The sequence below is a fragment of the Amblyomma americanum genome, chromosome 1 (assembly GCF_052857255.1).
Source record: "Amblyomma americanum isolate KBUSLIRL-KWMA chromosome 1, ASM5285725v1, whole genome shotgun sequence".
Lineage (NCBI taxonomy): Eukaryota > Metazoa > Arthropoda > Arachnida > Ixodida > Ixodidae > Amblyomma > Amblyomma americanum.
Window position 1 is genome coordinate 399,713,192 of NC_135497.1, and position 26,378 is coordinate 399,739,569.

A 26,378-nucleotide genomic window follows, 5' to 3' on the forward strand; every position below is an offset into this window, starting at 1 on the left:
GGGGCTCTCCCCTGGTATCAAACCAGCAGCTCCTTAAATACTCTTCGTGTTCCCCAGATCCCTAGCTGGGGAATACAGTTCGAAGAATGATGTCCAGTCACACGATGGCACTGAAGGTACCACCCACGGCAGGGCGGTCCTGATGTTTCTTCGCAGCTCGGTCGAGGGAAAGGGAACAGGACCCGGACACGTTGTCGTCCCCGCGGCCTCCAGGTGGCCGCGCACGTGCGTCCGGAACGCGCCCATGTTGACCCGGAGGGCACCTGCATGACACAGGAATGCAGGCTGTCTCCCAGTAGGTGTCGAAAGAGCTTGTACTGGTGACCGGAACGCGGAAGCTCTGTCGAAGGTGCGGCACTCGGGCAATTGTTCAAATCCAGCGTGACTGAAGGGGCCCACACTGATACCGCACTTCGTCGTGGCGAGGACCGGAACGAATATGCTTATGGTCGTCGCTGGCATTCCTGTTGAACACGTGGGGACGCTATTGTCGTCATTGCCTCTGGCAGTCCTGCAGCCACGTCTCCCCCAGAGGGCTCACCCACCCTCGCGGTGGTCTTCAGGGAATCCTCCCCATGCCCAACTTCGCCGAATTCCACAGCAGGAAGGAAGCGCGAGCACAACAACGTCTATCTATATTGCGTTCCATGAGGAAGTCACCAGTGGGGTCGATACGAAGAAGGGGTCTGCATTAGCGCTGCGCATCGCACCACAAGAAAAAGAGCTTTGCGTCTGCCAGGATTTCGTAGCTAGAAGTGTCGCGCCATCACTGCGAGAGAATGGCATAGGTGTCGCCATGCACCGACCTCGCTGCACCGTATAGGGGAACAGCGGGGTGCCAGTGTGCGGTGCGTAGGACCCGAGGGGTGTCACTCTTCTGCGCGTGCGCACTGGCGCCCCGCTGTTCCCATATCCCCTATAGGGTCTCGCTATTCTACCACTATCTGCCGTCACGATGGCGCTAAACATATCTAATTTCGTGTAGCTTGTTTGAATTAAATACGCGTCTGTTTCTGCCTCCGGACGGCCTGCGGACGTACAACTTGTACCCGCGGCCTCTGATGTCGCAATACGACAGCACAGCCACTCAGCTGGGTGTCCTGGCGCCTGTCGGCATCCCTTTCCGACGTTCCCGCAGTGCAGGGATGCACTGGGGGGGGGGGGGACGTCAGAGAAGGTGAGAACAGTAATTGCAGCCACACCCATGTATACGTGTTTACTTCTCGACGTAAGCACTGCTACAGCTCCATCCAGAGAGCACACAGCATCTATACACGCGTCACTCCTTGCTTCGCCTCTCTCTTTTCATTCCTCCCAGGCACGGCGGCGACTTCTCCGTCTTGGACTGCCGCTGGTCCGGCGTTGAGGTCTGGCAGCGAAACGAAGAGAGAGACGGCGTCAGGGTAATGCACCGCAGCCTGCGAAACTTGTTATCATTAAACGCACGGCGTACAACATTATGCGTTCGACTCATCGTTAACTGTACCTCCTTAAACCACTGGTTACATCGCTTGTACGCATCGATGACGTTCTGATCTGCGCATCGGACGAAGCTTACTGCAACGAAGCAAAAAAAATAAACAATGAACTCGCGCCTCCCACGAGTAACAACACAGCTGCCAAGGACGGCTGCTTCGAAAGAAATGGTCCAGTCACGGAAAAGCCAGCCCGGAATCACGGAGCGAACGCCGAAAGGGCTGCCGACGACGTTGTGCAGCTCGGAGAACATGGCCCAACAACGCGAAAAACACCGGCACGACAGTGCGGACCAGCGCCCGAGACGAACCGAGGAGCGTGGCCTTTGTCGCGCCTCATATTATTCCTAAACGATCCGTCGCAGATTTTACCGCGATAGCGTTACAGATTCCGTTAAGCAGAAACCCCAGCGTTGGCGTCGTTGTGACTGGGAAATCCTGATTGGTCCAGATAGTATAGTGATGCAGAAAAGCCGTTTTGCTTAAAAAAAAAAGGTGCTCAAACGGAATCGAACCGCCGTACTTTCGTCAGGAGCCGGGCACGTCCCTCTACACCACTGAGGAACGTTCGTTCATTGGGATAAATGAAGGTCTTGTACGAGCACCTCACAGTAGGGGAATTGCCTTGAAGGGACACCTAGTTAATTATGGTCACTAATTAGCGTCAACAGTTAATGTGGCCGAAGATGTTGCGCTTTGCTTCTGTCGCTCTCGCAAGCATGCCTTCACAAACGTTATCACCACCTGGCTGTCCCATTAGAAAGGAGAGAGAGCCAGTGTTCAAGCGTTCGCGCCGTTTTCGGTTCGTGTTCGCATGGCTGCACCAATGAACCTGTTGTTCATGGTCACCACTCAGTCATTTCAAGTCAACTTATATACACACTACATCACAAAAATGCTCAAGAACGAGTTACGCCACGCGGTTAAACGGCTTGATCGAGAGAGAGAGAAAAAAAACATCTTTACGGTTAGGACCCTAACTATTCACTAACAGATGTTCGCTCGATCCCGCTCTCAGACGAAATGTACATCTTCGACCAGCGAACTTTTATACGTTGTGCACTAAAAAAAATAGTAATAATAAACACCCAAAACGTTGTCCGCGAGCCTTTACTCCAGAATGTTGAGCGTACTCTAACCGGCTGGCCAAGCACAGAACCCAGAAGTCGAACGGCGCAAGTAGGCGCACAAAACGCCTGCACGGCGAGCGCCGATACTGTCATCGAACAAGACGCACCGCAAGCGTTGAAGGAATACCGCACAGCGCAAACTGACAGTGCGCACTCACCTGAATCGCGAGGGCGTGACCGGGTTTTCGAGTTCCTCCTTCAGGGCGGCGTACACCATGGCGTGTTGCTAAATCAGTGCACCGAGAGGAAGACAGAAAACGACGAATTAGCGTGAAGCGACTGACCGAGCCAGTGAAGTCACTCGACGCACCAAGGCCGACCGTGACCAGACCCCGATGCCCTGGACAAAGACACTTGGAGCGTCTTCAGGGTGCGCAATATATGGCACGCCATTTCCTGCTCGGGCGAAAGGCAGCCTGCGCATAATAATCGCCGCTGTGCGAAAATTCTTATTCCTAAGGCCTTGTGCGCATGATCAGGCTGCATCGCGTGCTGTATACGGGCCGATAGCATGCCAGCTGCAACTCTGCGATACCTGCCAAAAATTCTGCGCCCCCCCCCCCCGCCCCAGAAAAAAAAAAAACGCCGCTAAACGAATTGAGTATTTTACTTTACCTTTCTAGGCGCTACTCGCGATTTCTCTTCAAAAACATTTTATTCTCGCTTAAACAGCCTATGCGGGCGTCAACTAAAGCTAACTAGTCCGGTCTTGGCAACGCAAAACATCGACTGTTATTTTGTTTCTACAGGCATGTAAAAATTCCAGTACAATGCACTCAAATGTGTGCACAGCGCCTGAAAAATGCTAGGTCCTCTATATTAGTGCGCAACTCTCGTTCTTTCCTAGTTTAGACTACCCACCACGGGTTCGGTCCCAGCCGCGGTGTGGATTGAGGCGAAATGTACACACGTGCGTGTACCGATAATTCTGTGCACGTTGACGGACATCTGTGCGCCAGCTGCCTTTTACCTGCAGACAGGGGACGACATACAGCATCTACCGCACTGTAGTTTAAGCACGAGAAAACCGATTAAATGAAACTCAAGCCAGAACGCAGCAAGTACGGGCCCCTTTATTGCCGGACACTCGACTCGGCTGTAAAACCCGTGCCCTGCCCTCGTAACGTGCGGAATTGTTTGAGTCGCGACTGCGCCACTGACCTGCACCATGTTCTTCCCCTCGAACGCGGACGACACGACGGTCACCCGGAAGTGCGTTCTCGACCCTGGAAGGGAGAGCAGACGGGCACAAAGGACGCTCTTCACAGGGGTGGAATAAATGTCAACCAGCAACAGCTCATGCAGAATCGCCGCTCCGTTTCAACGACGCAAAGAAATCCGGAGCGGCATAAAAGTCGCCGGCGACGACCGCGTGCCAACGTTCTCCACTCAACGTTATCAGCCTCGCTGCACATACACGTACACCCACGAGGCGGAGGACTGAGGCTGGTCGATATACCCAGGTGGAACAAGACGACGCGCACAGGTGCGCCCGAAGGAATTGCACGCTTGCGTTTTGCCATCTGCGTCACACGTACAGGCTCCGAACGCTTGCACCCTTCAAGTATACCAGAACCTCCCGCGTTGCATACATCCAATAAGCTTCGAGATTCCTCGAGTGTAGGCTTGCATCGTGTACCGGTACGAGCAATCGGAACGGCACCATGCGTCGGCGTCAGGAGCAAACAAAAAGTACGCTTCCCGCTCGCACTCCAAGAGCACATAGTTGCTGACTGCGTGCTAGGGAAGTGTCCCCTTGCATCCACTTGTGCTACGTACAGTTGATGGCCCTGGTAATTGAGCAGCTTGTAACGCGAAGCGCCACAGATATGACAGCCAGCCGCCGTCCAATGTACGCATTCTACCGCCTCAGCGGGCTCCTCCCAGCTACAGCCGAATAGCGCGTAATGAGCACGCTCACGCTGAAGCCAAGCCGCCTCACGCTAAGGGTACTTAAATCACAAGTGCATTCTCCATAAATGACGCCGCAGGCTTACTATCGCGTCACACGGAAGCCGCCGTGGACTTGAACTGGAACGATGCGAGCCATGGATATCGACAGGGCCACATTTCCATGCAGGCTGGACGCAGATTCAGTGCGGTTTCGACTTCCACCGCGATGCCCTGCAGTGGCGACCCTCTTATATCGCGGCTAAGGTTTTGGCGTCGCGTATACCACAAGATTTGAGTTGAGACCATCCTGAACTGCCTGCAGCACTGCTGTCCATTTTTTACGTGCTTTGAGACAGTTTAGCGCTTACGCTTAACTAATTGCGAACTGAGCACACCCGCGGTTTGCGGCATTTTAGGTGGGGCTAAATTTTATTCCGCGTCTCTTTACGCGAACGGACGACCCAGGCATCGGTTTATTTGTGTATAGCCTCATAGGCACTCCTCAAAGAAATCGGAAACTTCAGCGCGAGAAACTCGTTCGATTTCACCGAGGTGCACGCACATGCCATGCGTCTTTCATAGCATGCGCGTTTTTCGTGGAATTTTTGGGTGTACGCACCCTGAGGCAAGTCCATGGCAGGTATACGTACGACGAACAGGAACACGCTCTGCAAGTACACTGAGGACAAATTGAATGTACCCCATGGCAGGTATACGTGTTACGAACAGGAACGCGCTCTGCAAGTACACTGAGGACAAATTGAATGTACCCCATGGCAGGTATACGTGCTACGAACAGGAACGCGCTCTGCAAGTACACTGAGGACAAATTGAATGTACCCCATGGCAGGTATACGTGCTACGAACAGGAACGCGCTCTGCAAGTACACTGAGGACAAATTGAATGTACCCCATGGCAGGTATACGTGCTACGAACAGGAACACGCTCTGCAAGTACACTGAGGACAAATTGAATGTACCCCATGGCAGGTATACGTGCTACGAACAGGAACGCGCTCTGCAAGTACACTGAGGACAAATTGAATGTACCCCATGGCAGGTATACGTGCTACGAACAGGAACACGCTCTGCAAGTACACTGAGGACAAATTGAATGTACCCCATGGCAGGTATACGTGCTACGAACAGGAACGCGCTCTGCAAGTACACTGAGGACAAATTGAATGTACCCCATGGCAGGTATACGTGCTACGAACAGGAACGCGCTCTGCAAGTACACTGAGGACAAATTGAATGTACCCCACGGCAGGTATACGTGCTACGAACAGGAACGCGCTCTGCAAGTACACTGAGGACAAATTGAATGTACCCCATGGCAGGCATACGTGCTACGAACAGGAACACGCTCTGCAAGTACACTGAGGACAAATTGAATGTACCCCATGGCAGGTATACGTGCTACGAACAGGAATGCGCTCTGCAAGTACACTGAGGACAAATTGAATGTACCCCATGGCAGGTATACGTGCTACGAACAGGAACGCGCTCTGCAAGTACACTGAGGACAAATTGAATGTACCCCATGGCAGGTATACGTGCTACGAACAGGAACGCGCTCTGCAAGTACACTGAGGACAAATTGAATGTACCCATATAGGTTACCGCATTCTAACGGAAAAGAGACGGAGCCTTCATAAGCTATAGGTAAGGCCAAAAATTAACTGCAGGTGTCGCCATCAGCGGCCGGCTTCGCAAGTAATGAAGTTCGACAAAAGCATTTGTTTGGCGAGTGGTGTTTACGATGATCCATAACTACAGCGCAAACGACAGGACAGAGATGAAGAAGGGACACCACACAGCGCTGACTCACAACTAAAGATTTATTGGATGCCAGCAGGTATAAATACCTCCCTGGCGGCCAGAAAGAATGCAGTCCACACTTACATGCGTGACTGACATACTGGTGTGCCAGTCATGTGCCTCCAAGCAAATCACATGCGCAAGAATACAATATAATCAGTGAGCAAGCACTTGTCAATATTCGCAATCAAGGTATCGTCTTTCTTTTTCTGACAACGCGATAGATGAAGCACTGATGCATTCTTCCGGAGCCTACCTATTAAGTGAGCTTCAATGATCTCCCTTGCTAACGAGTCACGGTTCTTTTCTAACACTGCACTTTCATGACAGTTTGGCGCGCAGACGTAGGTATCATCGTCATCTTCATTGCCTTTGCAGTGCCTGCAATGTTTCGCCACGTGGCCTGAGATAGCGACACAGGAGACATTATACTCATGCTCTTTGAGTCTTTCGTTTAAACATCGGCCGGTTTGGCCGATGTATCGCTTACCACAAGATAGTGGCAGCGAATATACCACCCCTTCCTGCAAGGCACAAACTGTTTTGCGTGCTTTATCGGGCACTTGCGTGATTCTTTATTCTCTGAATTTACTTTCTTAATCAGGCTGGACAGTCGTTTGGGCGCCGAAAAGACGACATCAACGCCTGCATGTTTTCCGATTCTTTTTAGATTGTGCGACACTTTGTGAAGATATGGCAGCACAACAATCTTCCTTTTCTTCGTCTCTTTCGTACATTCGCTATTTCCTTTTGATTTTAACTTTTCCTGTAGTTTTCCTGCCACGGAAACTAATAATTCGGACGGGTAGCCTGCCTTTGCCAGGCGGTCTACTTGGTTGCTGAAGCTATGCTCCAACCTGTGTTCACAGGATTTGTTCACTGTGTTGCTAAAAACGGTATGTATAATTGCCCTTTTCACCAGCTTGGAGTGAGCTGATGAAAACGGCAAGATGGGCTTAACATCACGGGGCTCATAAGCCCAACAAACATGAGATGGAGTGAAATGAAGCGAAATATCTAAAAACCTAATAAAATCATTCAATGGTATCTTCGTGTGTTAACACCAATGGTGTGAGGCATTCTGAGAACACCGAAAGGACGTCAGGGAATTGCTGCTCGAAACCAAGGTTGTCACAATCTAAAAACACAAAGTAGTCATCAACGAATCTAAAAATGCTACAAACTCTGGAACCTTCAAATCGCTCTTTCATCCTTCTGTCTCGTGCTGCTAGGAACACGTCACTAAGGAAAGGCGCTAGACATGAACCAATACAGATCCCCTCTTTCTGAATAAAAACTTCGCCATTCCATTCTGCAAAAGTTGAGCCAAGATAGAGTGACAACAATTCAAGGAACCCAGTAGTGGAAATTCCGCTCTCATTCTGAAATGCAACAGCACCATATACATCAATCAGGTCATTGACAGAAGACAAAATTTCTGCTTGAGAAATGGTGTAATAAAGATCCTTTACATCGACTGAAAATCCACAAAGCTTCTTGCTGTAGTTACTTTCTAGAAACGCGATAACATCTTTCGAACTTTTTACTCTAAAAGGGTCGTCAATTGATAAAAGATTCAGTTTTTTCTGCAAGAACAAAGCTACATGCTGCTGCCATGTTCCAATCTCCGAGACAATTACACGAAACGGCCACTCTAGTTTATGTGTTTTCGCGGTGAAGAACATTTGCAACCACTCTCCTGAGCTGCTGTTGATCTTACTTGATAGCCTAGTTAATTCCAGCCTATTAGCAAGTTTCTTCGCCTTGCTCTTAACTTTGGAGGCGGACACATCACTGCGCTTTTCAAACATTGCAAGAACAGCTTCCGATGCTTTCGACAAATATACGTTCCTGTCCAAGACAACAAAACCTCCGTCCTTATCAGCAAGTAGCAGAGAGAGCGAGTTCTCTTTCAGCCAACTAACCGTCTTATGCAGAGGTAGCTTCGTCCCCGATGCCCTGTACCTCGTCAACATGTCCACACCTTCCGAAATGCAACGGTCCACCTCAGCTCTGTCGGCCCGCTTGGAAACTTGCTTTACCATGGCTAAAAGTTCCGGTCTGGATTTCTTGGGCTCCACAGCAAACTTCGCCAAACTTCGCCAAACTATCATGAAAGTGCAGTGTTAGAAAAGAACCGTGACTCGTTAGCAAGGGAGATCATTGAAGCTCACTTAATAGGTAGGCTCCCGGAAGAATGCATCAGTGCTTCATCTATCGCGTTGTCAGAAAAAGAAAGACGATACCTTGATTGCGAATATTGACAAGTGCTTGCTCACTGATTATATTGTATTCTTGCGCATGTGATTTGCTTGGAGGCACATGACTGGCACACCAGTATGTCAGTCACGCATGTAAGTGTGGACTGCATTCTTTCTGGCCGCCAGGGAGGTATTTATACCTGCTGGCATCCAATAAATCTTTAGTTGGGAGTCAGCGCTGTGTGGTGTCCCTTCTTCATCTCTGTCCTGTCGTTTGCGCTGTAGTTATGGATCATCGTAAACACCAACTCGCCCAACAAATGCTTTTGTCGAACTTCATTTCTCGTACAAAGGGCCTTCCTGTATGTGATATTGACCCTCTTCGGTGTGTACCAGTCGTTGCTGCCGCATCGTGCTTTGCAAGAACGCTCGGTTTTTGTATTCGCAAGAAAGTGCTGCCGCCCGAAGTCTTGGTTCTACTGGGTGGCGTTCAGCCCTCTGCCGGTCATGGAAGAAGATTGTGCAAACTACTCAGAGCGGAATGGCAGCAACGGGTGCGAATGTACAAGGAACATCTCAAGCTTCGGGTGCAGCTCTTGGAGGAACCTGCCCACTCAAAGATCCAATGGCGTCAGCTGTCACGGAGCATAGACCTTACCACCGAGTTCCTATGGCAGCAAACGCTTCCCGGCCTTCGTGCGCTGCTGCCGAAGAAGAGTGCACCAACAAGACAACATGTCCACACCACTGAAAGCATCCCCTTCCCTGGATACGTCGGGCAAGTCCTGGGGCTGGGACCGAAGTTTGCTGTGGAGCCCAAGAAATCCAGACCGGAACTTTTAGCCATGGTAAAGCAAGTTTCCAAGCGGGCCGACAGAGCTGAGGTGGACCGTTGCATTTCGGAAGGTGTGGACATGTTGACGAGGTACAGGGCATCGGGGACGAAGCTACCTCTGCATAAGACGGTTAGTTGGCTGAAAGAGAACTCGCTCTCTCTGCTACTTGCTGATAAGGACGGAGGTTTTGTTGTCTTGGACAGGAACGTATATTTGTCGAAAGCATCGGAAGCTGTTCTTGCAATGTTTGAAAAACGCAGTGATGTGTCCGCCTCCAAAGTTAAGAGCAAGGCGAAGAAACTTGCTAATAGGCTGGAATTAACTAGGCTATCAAGTAAGATCAACAGCAGCTCAGGAGAGTGGTTGCAAATGTTCTTCACCGCGAAAACACATAAACTAGAGTGGCCGTTTCGTGTAATTGTCTCGGAGATTGGAACATGGCAGCAGCATGTAGCTTTGTTCTTGCAGAAAAAACTGAATCTTTTATCAATTGACGACCCTTTTAGAGTAAAAAGTTCGAAAGATGTTATCGCGTTTCTAGAAAGTAACTACAGCAAGAAGCTTTGTGGATTTTCAGTCGATGTAAAGGATCTTTATTACACCATTCCTCAAGCAGAAATTTTGTCTTCTGTCAATGACCTGATTGATGTATATGGTGCTGTTGCATTTCAGAATGAGAGCGGAATTTCCACTACTGGGTTCCTTGAATTGTTGCCACTCTATCTTGGCTCAACTTTTGCAGAATGGAATGGCGAAGTTTTTATTCAGAAAGAGGGGATCTGTATTGGTTCATGTCTAGCGCCTTTCCTTAGTGACGTGTTCCTAGCAGCACGAGACAGAAGGATGAAAGAGCGATTTGAAGGTTCCAGAGTTTGTAGCATTTTTAGATTCGTTGATGACTACTTTGTGTTTTTAGATTGTGACAACCTTGGTTTCGAGCAGCAATTCCCTGACGTCCTTTCGGTGTTCTCAGAATGCCTCACACCATTGGTGTTAACACACGAAGTACCATTGAATGATTTTATTAGGTTTTTAGATATTTCGCTTCATTTCACTCCATCTCATGTTTGTTGGGCTTATGAGCCCCGTGATGTTAAGCCCATCTTGCCGTTTTCATCAACTCACTCCAAGCTGGTGAAAAGGGCAATTATACATACCGTTTTTAGCAACACAGTGAACAAATCCTGTGAACACAGGTTGGAGCATAGCTTCAGCAACCAAGTAGACCGCCTGGCAAAGGCAGGCTACCCGTCCGAATTATTAGTTTCCGTGGCAGGAAAACTACAGGAAAAGTTAAAATCAAAAGGAAATAGCGAATGTACGAAAGAGACGAAGAAAAGGAAGATTGTTGTGCTGCCATATCTTCACAAAGTGTCGCACAATCTAAAAAGAATCGGAAAACATGCAGGCGTTGATGTCGTCTTTTCGGCGCCCAAACGACTGTCCAGCCTGATTAAGAAAGTAAATTCAGAGAATAAAGAATCACGCAAGTGCCCGATAAAGCACGCAAAACAGTTTGTGCCTTGCCAGGAAGGGGTGGTATATTCGCTGCCACTGTCTTGTGGTAAGCGATACATCGGCCAAACCGGCCGATGTTTAAACGAAAGACTCAAAGAGCATGAGTATAATGTCTCCTGTGTCGCTATCTCTGGCCACGTGGCGAAACATTGCAGGCACTGCAAAGGCAATGAAGATGACGATGATACCTACGTCTGCGCGCCAAACTATCATGAAAGTGCAGTGTTAGAAAAGAACCGTGACTCGTTAGCAAGGGAGATCATTGAAGCTCACTTAATAGGTAGGCTCCCGGAAGAATGCATCAGTGCTTCTTCTATCGCGTTGTCAGAAAAAGAAAGACGATACCTTGATTGCGAATATTGACAAGTGCTTGCTCACTGATTATATTGTATTCTTGCGCATGTGATTTGCTTGGAGGCACATGACTGGCACACCAGTATGTCAGTCACGCATGTAAGTGTGGACTGCATTCTTTCTGGCCGCCAGGGAGGTATTTATACCTGCTGGCATCCAATAAATCTTTAGTTGTGAGTCAGCGCTGTGTGGTGTCCCTTCTTCATCTCTGTCCTGTCGTTTGCGCTGTAGTTATGGATCTTCGCAAGTAAACTGCGTGCGTCGACCCAGTTTTTTTTTGTTTTTCGTGCGGATAGGCTGCACGGCCTTTCACCCGGGATGATCGCGGAGTCATTTTCGGCGTAGACGTCACGAGTTTGCATCGAGTGGCGGGAAGGGTCTTGAATTCAATTTCCGGACCATTAATTAATTGCGTCTTGTGCTGCCGGACGAACACCAACGCACCCAGAAAGAGCCGCACAACCGATTCTTACTGTACTGGGGGACAGCTTTCTGTGGCCATGCAGTGGAAGCGACGAGAGCGCGCCGCCAGCTTAAACGCCGATCTCTCCTCCTCGTGAGCGCGTAATAAGAGCGCGCTTGTGAAAGCCCCATACCTTCCACTGCACAGCCACAGAAAGCTGTCCCCGAGTATAAGAACATAAATAGGGCGGAGTTGTCCTCGGCTCCCTGCGACCGGAAACAGAGCGCGGTGAGACAGGCGGGCAGTGCGCCTACCTTTGGGGACGTTGTGCATATGGCTCTCATTCTCGACCAGGAGCTCTTGTGGCTGCGAGGAGAGAGGCACATGTCGAACAAAACAAAGTTTCAGGGATAGCCCCAGGTCTTGGAAGGTTAATTGACCAGGGCCCACACCGAGGTGGAAAATTCGGCGACACATCGCCCGAAGGCATGTGGCAATCAGGGGCTGCCCCTGCTATGCTAGCAGCGCATGGATTCGGGCTGTCCTAGTGGACGCTTGGAGCGCGGAGAGGTACCGACGAAAGGGGAGGAACCATGCTAGGGTGGCTAGAACTTTTTGAGGTGTGCAAAGCGGCTGCCGGAAGCTGCCCCCCAAGACCAACCGATGCCGCGCGGGGGCGCTGAAGACAGCGACGCCGTCAGAGCGAGACATCGGAGCATTGCGCGCACCAAGAAAGCATCGCTCGCGCTGATTGTTGCTTTCCGAAGCAGGTAAAGTTAAGGTGCATGGACCACTAGATGCGTTATTTCTGCCGCGAGATTTGAGAATGCCACAAAGAGCAAAAGACAAAAAAAAAACTAAGCGTTGGTGTTTCGTGCCTCAAGTCAAGTTTTACTGCTTATAACACGGGTTCACTTTTTTTAAGTAAATCGAAAGGAAGACGAAAGGAAAGAAAAAACCGTGAAGCCATGCGTTCTTTAGCGGGCTTATCATGCTGTTTTGTATCTATCAGCAACGAATGAAACGCGAACAAGAAAACTGAGACGGCAACACAAAAACGGGAAGATATTAGCTCCTGGATTTGAACTACAAGCCAGGTTGAAAAACATTTCTGAAGAAGAGTCTTCACTCCTTCGAAATTAAAATAGTAGGAACTAGTATTTAGCTCCTCCTGGCTAAGAGTGGCGTATCTTGCAGCCCGTGGTTCAATTGTCTTGTTCGCGTTTCATTTCTTGCTGATAGTACGTGGATGAACAAATGAAAATAAGTGTTCTTCCAGAAACGCGTCTTTTTCTTACTGTGCTGTTTTACTGTGGAAGCGCCCTCGTCACAATTCTATGCTTCATGAACTGCACTTCTTGAGAGCGTTTCTTTGAAAAGGGAATTCTCGTTTGCTCAGATTGCAACGCATGTAAAAACTCCACGCCGCGGAAAACTAATCCGGAGCTCTCCACTACGGTTTTACTATTGCTTTTCGGCCTCGACACGTAAAAACCCACTAAATCTTTCACTGTACGAACGTGTATGCGACACAATGTAGTCTTGACATACATTGGTCTAAGGAGCAGAAGAAAAAGCATGAAACACTTTCCGAATATGTTAACCATTTTCCACACAGTAGCAGCGCAAATCTACATGCTTTGTTTAGAGCGTGTGGGCTTCAAATCGAAGCTCCTGAGAGGCAGATCTAGTCGCTCGGTTGTTATCCGCTGCTACTCGACGTGCGTACCTTAACGAACCCCATCGCGGGAGGCAAGAGAAGGTGCTGGCGCAAAACACTCAATTCCCACTTCATGTACGTACTTCAACGTCCCAAAGCGACCGAGGCCATGAGGGACGCCGTAGAGAAGGGCTCCGGAAATTGCATCCACCTGGGGTTCTTTAACGTGCACTGACATCGCACAGTACGGGGCCTCTCGAATTTCGCCTCCATCGAAATTCGACCGCCACGGCCGGGATCGAACCCACGTCTTTCGCGTCAGCAGCAGACTGTCATAACCACTCAGCCACCACGGCGGCTGGTGACGCAAAACAAAAATACCACACATTATTGAGGAAGGAAGCCCAGCTGAAAGCAAAAGAATTTACTAAAACTGAAAGGCAAAAAGCAGCGCGAGCGAACCGCTCTAGCGGCGTGGAAAAAGAAGGGAGGGGGGAGGAGCAAACTTCTGGCACTCCTTTTCATGTTACAAACGAACAGCCGAGCGCGTTCTTGAAAAGCGTGTGAACGTATGCGCAGCAGCTTTTCATGCCAGCACACAAATCGAACCTGATGAGTGTTCCAGTTCCCTTTAAATCAGACCTCCGCAAATTCTGCTTTAGAAACAAAAAGAGAAGTGATTCCAGCAACTGGTTGTCGTCTCCTGCGCAAGAAAGCAGTTCTGCTTGGTGAATAATTCTTCAGAACTCGGAGCTCATAACTTCATCGAGTGTACAAACCACCATCGCGAAGCCATTTTCATCTTCAGCGGCCTCCCAAAAGCAAAGCACAGCGCGCAAATCACGCAATTAAACGCGGTCCGCGCGCTTTCCACCGTGCATGATCAGCGACCGCGCGACGGCGCCTTTAGCATCAGCGCCCCTGGCGGCATCGGTGCGCAGCGGTGCCACTTCCGGCAAGGGAAACGCGCCGCGCTTTTCACACCTGAAACAGTTCTAGCCACCCTAACCATGCTGCACAAGCACCAACTATTTCACGCACAGGCATAAATACAGAAGAGCGGTGGTGGGAGAAAAGGGGTCACAGAACGTAATAACTACTTGGATAGGTCACAACGCGAAAAGGCCCAAAAACGTAGAAAAAAAAAACTAACTCTGGTTAAACCTGGAGTGACGCGATAGCTACAGCTGGCCGAGTGGAGCCTGGTCACGTGACCAACCACGTGACCAGCCACGGCACCGCGCCGCGGGCAGCTGCTCCGCACCACGTGAGCGACCACGCTGAAGGCTCGAAATGCTACCATAATGTAGCTACCGCTACAAAACAAAACTGACCACGCATGCTAACGCAACGTGCGTAAGTGGCGAAACTCAACGACAGCAAGCACACGCAATTCAACCAACGAGAAACAGCGGCAATAGGTGCCATCGTTTACGGAACACACCCGACGCAGCTCATACGCTTATTCGTTTCCGTGCCACGCCCGCAGCTCGCAAAGTATTTCAGAAAATCGGGACTGCGTCTGGACGATAGGGCGCGCGAACGGGCAGCCGGACCAAATGCACTTGTGTCGCAGTGAGGATAGCGCGGAGAATCACGTGTTCTAGTTGTATTCACTACGGGGGAGTAGACACGCAATGCAATCGGTCAGCGCCTGCTCTACGTACAGGGGGCGTAGAGGTCGCCGTCTCCTAAGGAGGCGTTCACAAACTCCCGCATACTCCGCAGCGCACAGGGTACGGACACGAAGAGACAGGGCAACTACCACCTCCTCACCCACATTTCTGCTTGGGACACACTCTGCGCAGGAAAGCGAAAAGGCGCCACATTAAAGACACGCATAACTGCCCATTACACGCGAGACCACATAGTAAGTGTGGGCGAATAACGCATCGCAATGTTTAGATTAGGACCTACTGTCTGAAGTACGATTTGAGAGCAGGTTCTGAATGCTCTGCAGTTGTTTGTGTTACTGACTACCCCTGAATGGGTATGAATGAGCATTATAGCAAAGGGTACACGTCTATGTTGACAAAAGCGAAAGCAAATTGTTACTTGCTACCAACACAGATTTTTTTTTCCCCAATGGAAGCGCGCGCAATTGGACACTGAAGTAGCAGAACAAAGCTTCGAACAACGCACTCGCAAGGGTGCATTAAAGGGGCTCTCAATAAAGTTGCGCCATGCTAGGGAATTAAAGGACGCCGCTTCACGAATATCCCTCAGCAAGAATTGTTTGAACGCGCTCGTTAGAAGCTGAGATTTAAAATTTGACTTTCAGAGTTCTTCCCTCTCTCGTCGCACTTTGCAAGGTCGGCGCCCCTCCGCCGGACACACCCACTCGGCCCTGTCTACCCCTTCTGCTGGCCGCGTCGACCCACTGACGCAGCAGGTCACGACAGTGTTGTCCAACGCCCTGCGTTCACGCAGTGCAATCGGCAAGCCTGAGTAATGAACGCGCTTCGAACGTGCCGAGACTCGCGATGTCCGCTTAAAGGAGCATACACACTAAATTTTGCTTGCGTGTTTTTTCTTTGCAATGATGCGTTAGACGTTAGTACACATGCATCAGCCCATAGCATTCCCCTGCAGCCACTAAACAGTTTATAGTTGAATTTCTGCTCTCATGATGTTTCGGTTGCAACAACCAAACGATGCTGTGACGTCAAAGGTAGGCTTAAATGAGTACAGACAGGAGAGACAGGAGGCGGCCGAGCGTTTCGCACGTGCGTCCGTTTGCTCTGTAGCAGTCCGCTGCGTATGAAAACTGGGACTGCCATCGATCGAAAATATCGCTGGATTTGGCTCCGGATATAGAAGCCCTGCCTGCGGATACTATTATTTTGAAGGTAGGCCGAATTTTGGAGCTTTTACGACCATTTTAGGTTCGACCACGTGTTGAGGCTGCAGGGCAGCCTTTGCTGCCTATCCATGCGCTCCGGGTCTTCGCCGGCCCCGGCAGCGGACGTGGTCGCTGGGAGCTTAAACGCGGTTACCGTAGATGGAAGAACAGCTACGGACGAAGAACTACGTGAAGGAAATTGGTTCGAGAGGAGGAAACACCGAGATGTGCCGGTGCTGACAAGCGTCGGCGGCGGAGAGGAGCCCGCTAGGAAGAAGGGATACCGGCCGATAGGCGGCAGACGATTAGCGGAGAAGTCGATAGAAAAACTACCGATCCGACTGCCAAGCGAGGCTTTGAAGATAGTGCTGAGACCGAGCGGAGGAGTGGGAAGCATCCTCAATAAGATTGGAAGCCTGAACTTAGCCTGCGCGATTGCCCAGGCAGCTGGAGTCGACCTAAGGGAAGCGGTGAAAGACACGGTGATCCCGAACTTAAAGCTGCAATCCATCCTGATCGCTACCACGGATGGAGATAGGGCAAGAAAATACTTGACGATAAAGAGCCTGGCCACGAGCGGGGACTCCGACGTGGTCGTCACGGCCTACGAGGCCGTCCCAGAAAACTGCGGGAAAGGTGTTATCCATGGGATAGACACCGCGCGCACCAATGAACAGCCGAAGGAGATCATCAGAATGGATGAACGCAACCCGCCCATCCTGGGGGTGAGAAGATTCGGCAACGGACAGACCATCATGGCCCTTTTTGAAGACTGGCGAGTTCCCATGCGGATTTTTATGCTGGGAATGAGTATGAGGTGCTACTTATACCGAAAGAAATATGAGGTCTGTTACGCGTGTGGCAAACTGGGACATAGGGCAGACGTATGCCCAAACCCAACAGAGAGGACGTGCCAGGGATGCGGCCAAGAAAACCCGGAGAAAGAGCACGATTGCCAACCTGAGTGCCAACTTTGCGGAAAGCCACATCTCTTGGGAGACAATAGGTGCAAGCACATCTTTAGGATCCCTTACCTAACAAAGAAGAAGATATGGGAGAAAACAGAACTGCTACAACAGCAGCATGTAAACATTTATGATATCCTTCCTGCGCTTCAGAATGGGTCCACTATCCACATTGTTTTCGACGACATATTCCCAAAAAATGCAAAACTTTTGCCACCGAGTATTCTAAATGGCCTTCTAGAAGATCATCTGAGGACCCTACCAACCGATATAGCAATAGCCACTGATGCATCGCAATGCAATGAAAAAGCAGGTGTGGGAATATTTTGCTCCCATTTAGACTGGTCCTTTTCTCTGCGCCTTCCAGATTTCACACCTATTTTTCAAGCAGAGTTTCTAGCAGTTGTACTTGCTCTACGCAAGCTAGACCCCTCTATTACAGCAGCTGCAGTAATTACTGATTCTTTATCTTTGTGTTCGTCCCTCGCTGCACAGGTTGACGGTCCCATTTTATCAACTTTCTTATCCCTACTTCCTCCGCATTTGAGCCTTGTTCATTTAGTATGGGTTCCCGGCCACAGCAGTGTGACAGTAAATGAGATTGCTGATAATCTCGCAAAGGCTTCCCTCAGCGGCCCCGTGTTGCGAATCATTCCGGCTACAGCCTACATTACAGCATCTAGATTTCGGCGACGTGCGTTTTTAAGCACGCAAGACACATCTCTTTTAACATCAGCGGATTATGAGCACCTTAAATATTATTGGAACAGGAAAATTTGTTGCTCTCGGCAGCTTGAAGTATCACTGACGAGGCTACGCTGCCGCATCCCCCCTCTAAATTTCTATTTACACAAGTCGGGTTTGGCGCTCTCTCCCCTTTGTGCATTTTGCCGTGAGCCAGAATCCATTGAACATTTTTGGCTCTATTGTCGCCGATTCAACTCACTGAGAAAAAGGTTGCTGGAGGAGCCCTTGCAGCATCTTGGCCTTAGTTTGAGCAGCCCGCTCTTGCTATCATTTGGCGCCACCACATTTGGGTTCAGCCACAGATCTGTTTGCACCGCTGTTCAAAATTTCCTGATCGAATCTCACCGACTGCCTTGCTAAGTGTTTCCACCTTTTCTTTTCTATCAATTATTCCATTTTGACTAAATCATTATTATTTAATCACTCTCTTTACTATTATTCTTAAAATTTTAAAATCAGAACACTCATCCCTTTTCTGTTCATGACGAAAAATTCACCGGTGTTATGCTCCCACGTGCTTTTCCTTTTTGTTAACTGAGTTCAGTTGAATAGCCACCCGATTCTTGGCCGATCCCCCAGTGTGGGTATGTGCCATCTTTTGATAGGTTAACAACAACAACAACAGCAGCATCAAAATGCGGGGGGGAGCAACCGGCAGCTTCGACAGGAGCCGCCCCAAGTCTAGAACCAACCCAGGCCACAGGGGGAGATCCCAGGAGTCCAGGTCGAGTTCGAGGCCAGGATCCAAGACCGCATCGAGATCCCGGTTCCACTCTGCAACCAGGGACAACCCTGGGGTGGATGCAGAGGCGACCACCAACGGAAGGGGGCAGGGCCTGTTGGCCACACAGAAAGACCCTGGGCTGCCGTCCCGGGACCCGAACAACCCCTGGGGCTAGCAGAATGGAGCAGAAGCCAAAAGGGTGAGCTTTCCTAGCAGCCCCTCCCAGGCTATAAATCGAGAACTCGAGGCGTTACGTTAAAGAAAGACAATGCAACACAGAGGGAGCTCATAGAATCCTTACATCAGGAGATTAAAGCGTTTAAAGCTCAAATCTCTAAGGGCAAGGCTCTCCAGGATGCCGCAGCGGCAGCCAAGATACCGGTAGTTAGGGAAAACACTGCGACAGGCCTGGTACGAGCCGTGTCAGTTGATAGCATGGAACAAGATGACGCCCGACCCCCGCCGCTAAAGAGGAAAGGGGGAGACTTGGACCCAGTCAGAGATCAGGCAAAGAAAATTGAGGAACACGAGGAATATTTTAACATCTTTCAGGAACAGATGAGAGACATGACGGAAAAAATGCAAGCATTCTCGGCTGCGCTCCAAAGCATCGGGACAAGCATAGGGGCCAAAATTGCCCGGATAGAGGAGTTCTTAAACGAACACAATGGCAGCGAAACTCAATCACGGCAATCCCAAGGGAAGCCCGGAGCTTAAAGCTCTGTGGCAGTGGAACTGCAGAGGCTTTTCCAGGAAACGAGCGCTACTGCAGCAGTACGTAAAGATGAGCGGTGTTGAACCCATAGCCATGGCCATACAGGAAACATCGAAAACAGGGGCGACGATAGAGGGATATAAATTCTACGGAAACGGGAAGATGGACTCCAGGGTGGCCACCTTGGTTAAAAGGAATCTGGCTGTCACAAAACACGACATATTCAGAAGGAACAGACTCCGTCCTGGAAGAAATAATCACCGGAAGGCGGGATTTCAAAAGCATTTTTCTTCCTAACGTTTACAGCAACCCAAGGCAAAAATTCAACTTAGAAGCCACCTTTAAGGAGGCAATCAAATTCGCAGGAAGCTATCCCTTAGTCATTATGGGGGATTTTAACGTGGCACATCCGGAGTGGGGCTACAAGCAGGCAAATCCCAAGGGTAGGAAATTGCTAGAATGTATCCAAGACCTGGGAATCACACTGCGTAACGATCCCTGCACGCCAACGAGAGAAGGAACAGGTGGCCAGGTGGATACTTCTCCAGACCTCACCCTCAGCAGAAACATTACTAAGGCAACCTGGGCCACCACAGGGCAAACCCTAGGTAGCGACCACAGCATCATATCCTTCTCATTAGGAAAGGGCATCACGGTGAGGAAATATAAGAATCCAACCATCACAGAGTGGGATAAATTTAGGGCCCTAAGGGAAGCAGAGCACATGGGTAGCATAACCGATATATGCGAGTGGACCACCCTGCTGAAGAAACACGTAGAGGACACTACAGTTGAAGTAGAGGACAAGACGCCCCACAAAACGTGGACAGCAGACATCCTCAATCTTTTTAAGCAGAAAGCGACCCTCGAGGAGAGGAAAAGGAAAAATAAGAAAGACAGGAGGATAACCAGGGACATAAGAGGGCTCACCAGCTACGAGGCAACTCAGATTTGAACTTTTTCGGTCGATAGATGGCAGCACTTAACTACCACAAAAAGGAGGGAACTTCTATTTCCCCTCCAGGTGTGTAAATTCTACCGCGACACCCCCTTGACCGCTTCACGGAAGTAGTAGTTCTTCCGCGAACAAAGTAGGGCCGAGAACTTTCTTTGTATACCCTGCCAAAGCTGGAAATAAGAATAACCCCTCTCAAGGGGTGGTGGTCAGAGAATGGCCTTTTTCCAGTAACCCACCACACAGCTGACACAACGAAAAATACGTTATTGAGTTTCGGTCCCCCTAAGCTCCCTCGAATCTTTTCTGAGAAAATTCACTTACAATGACAGGTGACAGCTAGGATGGGGTATACAGCCTATGCTGGTTTCCCATAGCCAGAACAGATAAGTGTGAGTCATCTTTTGACACACCTTGGGAACACCTCCCCTTCGGCACTTCGGCCGGCTATGGCTATTCCGTATTCCGCGTATTCCTCCGTCCCCACACAATGCAAGCCTAGTGGCCGTGTACGAGTGTGGACGCCGATTCGGCGACGCGGCCTCAGTGAAAAGCTTTTTGCGCTCTCATTGTTTGCGTTGCCAGTGTTTATTTCGCATTGTCTTTGCTGTTGTTGCCCTTACTTTTCGTTTAACAAGACAACTCTGATTTGAACTTTTTCTGTCGATAGATGGTAGCACTTAAGCACCCTAAAAAAAGGTGGTAAGTTCTACCCCCCCTCCAGGTATGTAAACTACACAGCGACACAAAAACATTCGTTCTTGCGCGTTCAAAGAGTAGAGCCCAGACCTTTCTGTAGGTACGCGGCGAAATTTCGGGGGACCGAAGCACAAAAAAGTTAACCCCTCTGAAGCCATTCAGCAAAGAAGGATGTGGGCGTCAGACAATGGGCCATTTCGCAGTAACCCACCAATTTAGCGTTTCTGGTTTGGGCCGCCTAAGCTCCCTCGACTTTTCTGAGAAAATTATTTTACAGTGGTAGGGTAGGGTTTCTGGTTTCTCTTGAGCAGACAGGTGTGCTCGATTAAAATGGCGGAAGACTTGGCGCATCCCCAGGACATTACTGGAAAAAGGTCCATTGGGTTGAGCACCTATGTAGCCAGCCCCAAATAAAAGGAAAGAAAGGAGCTCCTAGCACAAGGCCTCATGGCTGGTCTTCTTCCCTTTCCCGCGTAGCCTTCCTTATATAGCTACAGATGGATGTCCTCGAGTGCAGTGACAGCGTGTAGCTTACTTTTCCTAGTCTCGTACGAGCGTTCCCAGCGCCGAACACCCATGTTCCGCTTCTCAGCACCAACAAGGCTTGAGTGTCTGGCTTGTTCTAACGGTGGTCATCATCTTGTGGCACTTTTGTGCGCCATACTTTCGATCCCTGTCTTGACAGCAGTAGATTTGTCTCAAAGGGCTTGAATACCAGCAGGCAACAAGTCAGCAGAAAATGCCATCAAAGAATTTCGGGTACGGGAAGCGTAAGCGTGCAGGTGCACTGATTGCGAACACCAGAAAGCGGCCAGCTCTCGAAAACGAAGCTCCTACGAGCAAAATACACTCTTCTCGCTATCGTGGTGACCTTGGCCACCCTGCTGAAGGTTATTCGACGCCTGAAGTCAACGAGCACAACCCAAGGCCCGCAGACGTTGAAGCCCTCATCAGAGAACCGGAGGTGCCAGGAAGTGCCCTGTCATCTTCAGTGATGAGCGCAACAGGGTCGTGCGACGAAGATATTGCTATTGGAGGTTCCGCGACCACCTCAGTAAAAAACGGCAGTGCAAGTGCTGGAATTCAAGGGCGGCGCATTGTTAGCCTTCAGTACCTGTTGAGCAGCTTGCAAAAGACCGCCCTCCATGCTCCCTTCAACTGCACTTCAGCGGATATGGACTGTGAGTCTGAAAGAAAGCAAGGTCTTCGAAGCACGTTGACTCTCGTATGCAGGATGTGCCGAAGGAAGGATGTCATCCGCACGGACCCGCCACCTGACGCACAAGCTTCTATCGGCTGCGGTGATGTAAACACATCAGCGGTATGTGGAATAATGTCAATTGGCTGTGGCTTCTCAAACCTTAACGAACTGCTTGCGTCTATGAACATCCCAAGAATGTCATCGGACACTTACACAAAAATAGAGGACAACGTTGGCCACATTATCAATCAAGCCGCCTGGGAGGAAATGAAAAGAGCGGGCGCAGAAGAGGCAAGGCTGGCAAGAGAATGTGGCAACATTGAAAGTGACGGTACAGCCACGATAGCAGTCATCGCAGATGGTGCGTGGTCAAAGAGATCCTACAAGAACAAATATGACGCTTCGTCAGGCGTGGTGAGTGTAAAAATTTATTTAATTGCCAAAGTGGTAAAAATGCTGCATTTTTTACTTGAAATATTTTACACTTGCTCCTTCGGCTAATTGAAGTGATATGAAAAAGGCCCGCGCTTTCATAACAAAGCACTGAAACTAGTTTCAGTGCTAGCGTCAACGAAGAGAGAGAGCGTGCAGTGATTAGAACTGTGAATACAAAAATGCTGTCAGCGATGTTATGTGTGTTTGAGTTGGTCCTTGTATACGTGCAAACGCACAGTTTTAATAATTATAATTTTTTTCCTGTTCAGTGATTAATATCTTGTGAAAAACAGAGTATTTACATCACACTACGAGCAGGAAGAAAGACTATAGAATAAGCATGAAAGCGGGGCTATGTACCGCTGTGATCGAAAGGCATCAATTTGCCTGGAGGTAGTTACAAAGCAGCACTTGAGTCACAAACATGACAATACCTATATGTTCTAGCGATTAGCAGTGCAGCCAGTATGGCAGCTTCGTGACTAATATTGGTCTTACTCTTTCAGGTTGCCATCGTTGGTCACAGAACTGGAAAAGTCCTGTACCTTGGCGTGAAAAACAAGGTATGCGCAATGTGTCGTCGGACTCCACAAGGTGCCACCCCGAAAGAGCATCAGTGCCACAAGAACTGGCAGGGAAGCTCAACAAGCATGGAGCAAGCTATTGTTGTTGAAGGCTTCAAGAAAAGCGTTGAGCTACATGGCATCAAATATACAAAGCTTATAGCTGATGGTAATTCCAGCACTTACCGATCTATCGTCGCAGCAGCACCGTATGGCAACCAGCGGGTTGAAAAAATTGAGTGCAGGAACCACCTACTTCGAAACTATGCAGCAAAAATAAGAGAGATCGCTCAGAAGAAGCGGCTGGAAAAAATTCCTCCTAAATTAAAAAAACTCTATTCTCCAAGCAGCTGTGCGCCTACGGCATGGAGTTGCAACAGCAATAAAAGTTAGAAGCAGTGAAGATGCATCGTTTTCTGAAAAAACAGACCGTCTTGGTCATGATATAAAGAACGGCCCAAATCATGTGTTTGGAGACCACGCCATTTGCGCTGATTACTTCTGTTCCGGAACCAAAGCGGGAGAAGAAAATATATTTCCTGAAATAGTTCAGAAAGGCATCTTTGAAGAAATTTGTGTTGCCATGAGCAGAGTGCTTGCAAACGCGGCGAGCCTAATAAGGGACGTCGATAACAATGCTGCCCAGCATTACACTTCTGTTGTGGCAAAATTTGTAGGTGGAAAGAGGATAAACTATTCCTTGAAAGCATCTTACGAGACAAGGTGTTTTGCAGCCTCCTTATCGCTCAACTGCCGAGGAACATGCCAGGAAAAAATCGCGCGCAGGATATCGGGAGGGCAGCTTGGAGGATGCACAGCATCATTTGTGAAGGCATGAATTTCTAGGAGAGATTCGAAGCGAAAGCTACCGAAAAAGAAGATATCCATCAGTCCACGCTGCCAGCATCGAGAAAAAGAGCGACATATTGGTGCCGATGCTGATTACGGCGTACCAGACATGGAGCCTGATGCTTTTCAATCTGCTTCCGACAACTTCCTGAAATCGCTCGCGCTGTCAGCAACCAACATCGAAGACCTGCAGCGAGCAACGTCCAAGCAGAGTGGATCCACTGTGTGGAAACAAGAAAGGCGAAAAATATTGACGGCATCATTGTTTGGTGCTATTTGTAAAATGAAGCCAACGACGGGATGTGGGCGGACAGTTGGTGACATCCTGTACAAAGAAATAACTTCCGAAGCGATTCGGTATGGAAAGGACCACGAGTGCTTAGCACTCAAGCAAACCGAGAATGAGTGCAACGTCGTGGTGAAGGAGTGCGGCCTGTTTGCTGACCAGGAGAGCCCCTTTCTTGGCGCTTCCCCGGACGGACTCATTGGGGAGGACGTTCTTGTTGAAGTCAAGTGTCCGTACTCAGCGAGGTACCTTACTCCACTGGAAGGAGTTCGCGCCAAAAAAATAACGTGCTGTGAGGAAAACAAGAACGGGAGATTGCAGCTGATGACAAACAGTAATTACTGGTATCAAGTTCAAGGACAGTTGGATATTGCTCGTCGTAGGAAGTGCTTGTTTGTGTTGTGGACCAAAAAAAGGCATCAGAACTGAGGTGATATCCAGGAATCAATCGTTTTGGGAGGACGAGATGTTGCCGCGGCTCAAAAAATTTTATTATGCACCGCTTGCTGCCTGAGCTCGTGGACCCAAGGAGGAGCCGTGGCCTTCCAATTCGTGAGCCTGATTACATTCTCGAAGCACAAAACACTCGGTCGCTCAAGCGACCATTGAAGGAAACGTCGAAAAACGACGATAACCAAGAAACCACCTAGGACAGCCATTGTGACTACAGCGCGTATTTTCCTTTTTTCACTGTGTCCTGCGTGACACACACGAACTGTGTTCACTGTGGGGCTAACGCAAGCCATCGTGCGCTACAGTATAGATGCCGTCGGTCGACGACCGTGTTTCATCCACAGATGAGCGGCCTCACGCAGCGCTTGAACAAAACCACTGCAGACAAGCTCGCCATGGTCGCCGACGCTGAACCTGGGATGTCTTCCTTCCGTACGTCATGTTCGTCTACTACACCGCAGTTGAGATTACCAGTCATATATGACACATTTTAGGCTCATTTACGGCGAAGAAGCAACGACAACGCTTGACGCCATGCTGCCAAACGTCACCAGTGAGGACAACCTTGACGTCACCGCCTGCTTGTAGCGTGCGGGAGCTCTACGAGTCGCTCGGCTACGCATTACACACCAAGAGCGAACCTACGCCCGACGCTACAATCTCCGCCGTCGCCACGCACAATACAAGCCAAGTGACCGCGTATGGGTGTAGACGCCTATTCTGCAGCAGCCCAATAAAGAGCTTGTTTCAGTACCACGTTAATCTGCTCGTCTGTTTTTTCATGGCATTTTCACCGCCTCGTGACAATATTTATTATAAATTGTAGTAGATTTACTTCCTTTCACACCTCCTTCACTGCTTATAATTTCACAACGAAATAAGTCAAAGTTGGATAACACTTAAAAGGGCGGGAAGCGAGTTCTTGGTTAGCCCTGTTTACATGAACCAATAACGTCTGGTTGAGTAGGGGGTCGGGCTGAGCGAGGTCCACCCAACTCGACCAGTGCGTGTTTAGATGAACTTGATTTTAGGGAGTCGAGACCGGTTCAACTGCAGCGACACCAAGCGTCGAGGGAGCAAGCAGTGGCAGCCTCCGAAATTGGGGCCGCCATCGCTCGACGGCGCACGTGATAAGCAAATGATAACCAAAAGAGCAAACGACGCACTGGATGTACAACTGTTGCCAGATTATCTAAAAGCGTTTGAGAACGCTGGTCAAACAGGTGTTTCCTCCCGACCCATGACTGTGTGATAGAATGGTGCAGGTGCGGCCCTTTGTCCAATTCCTCAATGGTGTGGGCCGTCTTGCTAACCCCCGTCGATCGCTTTGTCATGGTAGGGAACGCTGTGCAGCTTGTCAAAACAGCGCGCCAGCTCAACGTCACGCACCATAAGCTCGAGCGGCCCAAGCAAGAAAAAAGGGAAGAAAGAGCTCAAGTCTGTCCAAGTTCTGAGTAAAAACCTGCGTGCACGAACACAGACAACCAAGAGGTTGGTGGTAGAGTGTAGTAGCGACAAAAATATGCTGATGCCAGGTGGAGCCACGTCGCAGTGGTTACATATGGCGCGAATTTCAAATCCCCACAGAAAATACATACACAACTTTCAGAATACTCCTGCCAGTTCTGGAATTGGCTAATCGCGCTGTTTGAG

General features: G+C 49.5%; 1 protein-coding gene across 1 annotated transcript in view; it reads right to left on the reverse strand.

Annotated features, from left to right (window-relative positions):
• Positions 1 to 1,201: 1,201 nt before the first annotated feature.
• LOC144115741 (bolA-like protein 1) overlaps positions 1,202 to 26,378 on the reverse strand; it is a 28,537-nt gene continuing 3,360 nt past the window's right edge. The window contains exons 3-5 of the mRNA XM_077650232.1: positions 11,946 to 11,997; positions 2,764 to 2,831; positions 1,202 to 1,369 (exon numbers count right to left, since the gene is read on the reverse strand). Coding sequence (XP_077506358.1) covers positions 1,280 to 1,369; positions 2,764 to 2,831; positions 11,946 to 11,997 — 210 coding nt within the window. The 3' untranslated portion in view covers positions 1,202 to 1,279. The remainder of the gene's footprint in view (positions 1,370 to 2,763; positions 2,832 to 11,945; positions 11,998 to 26,378) is intronic.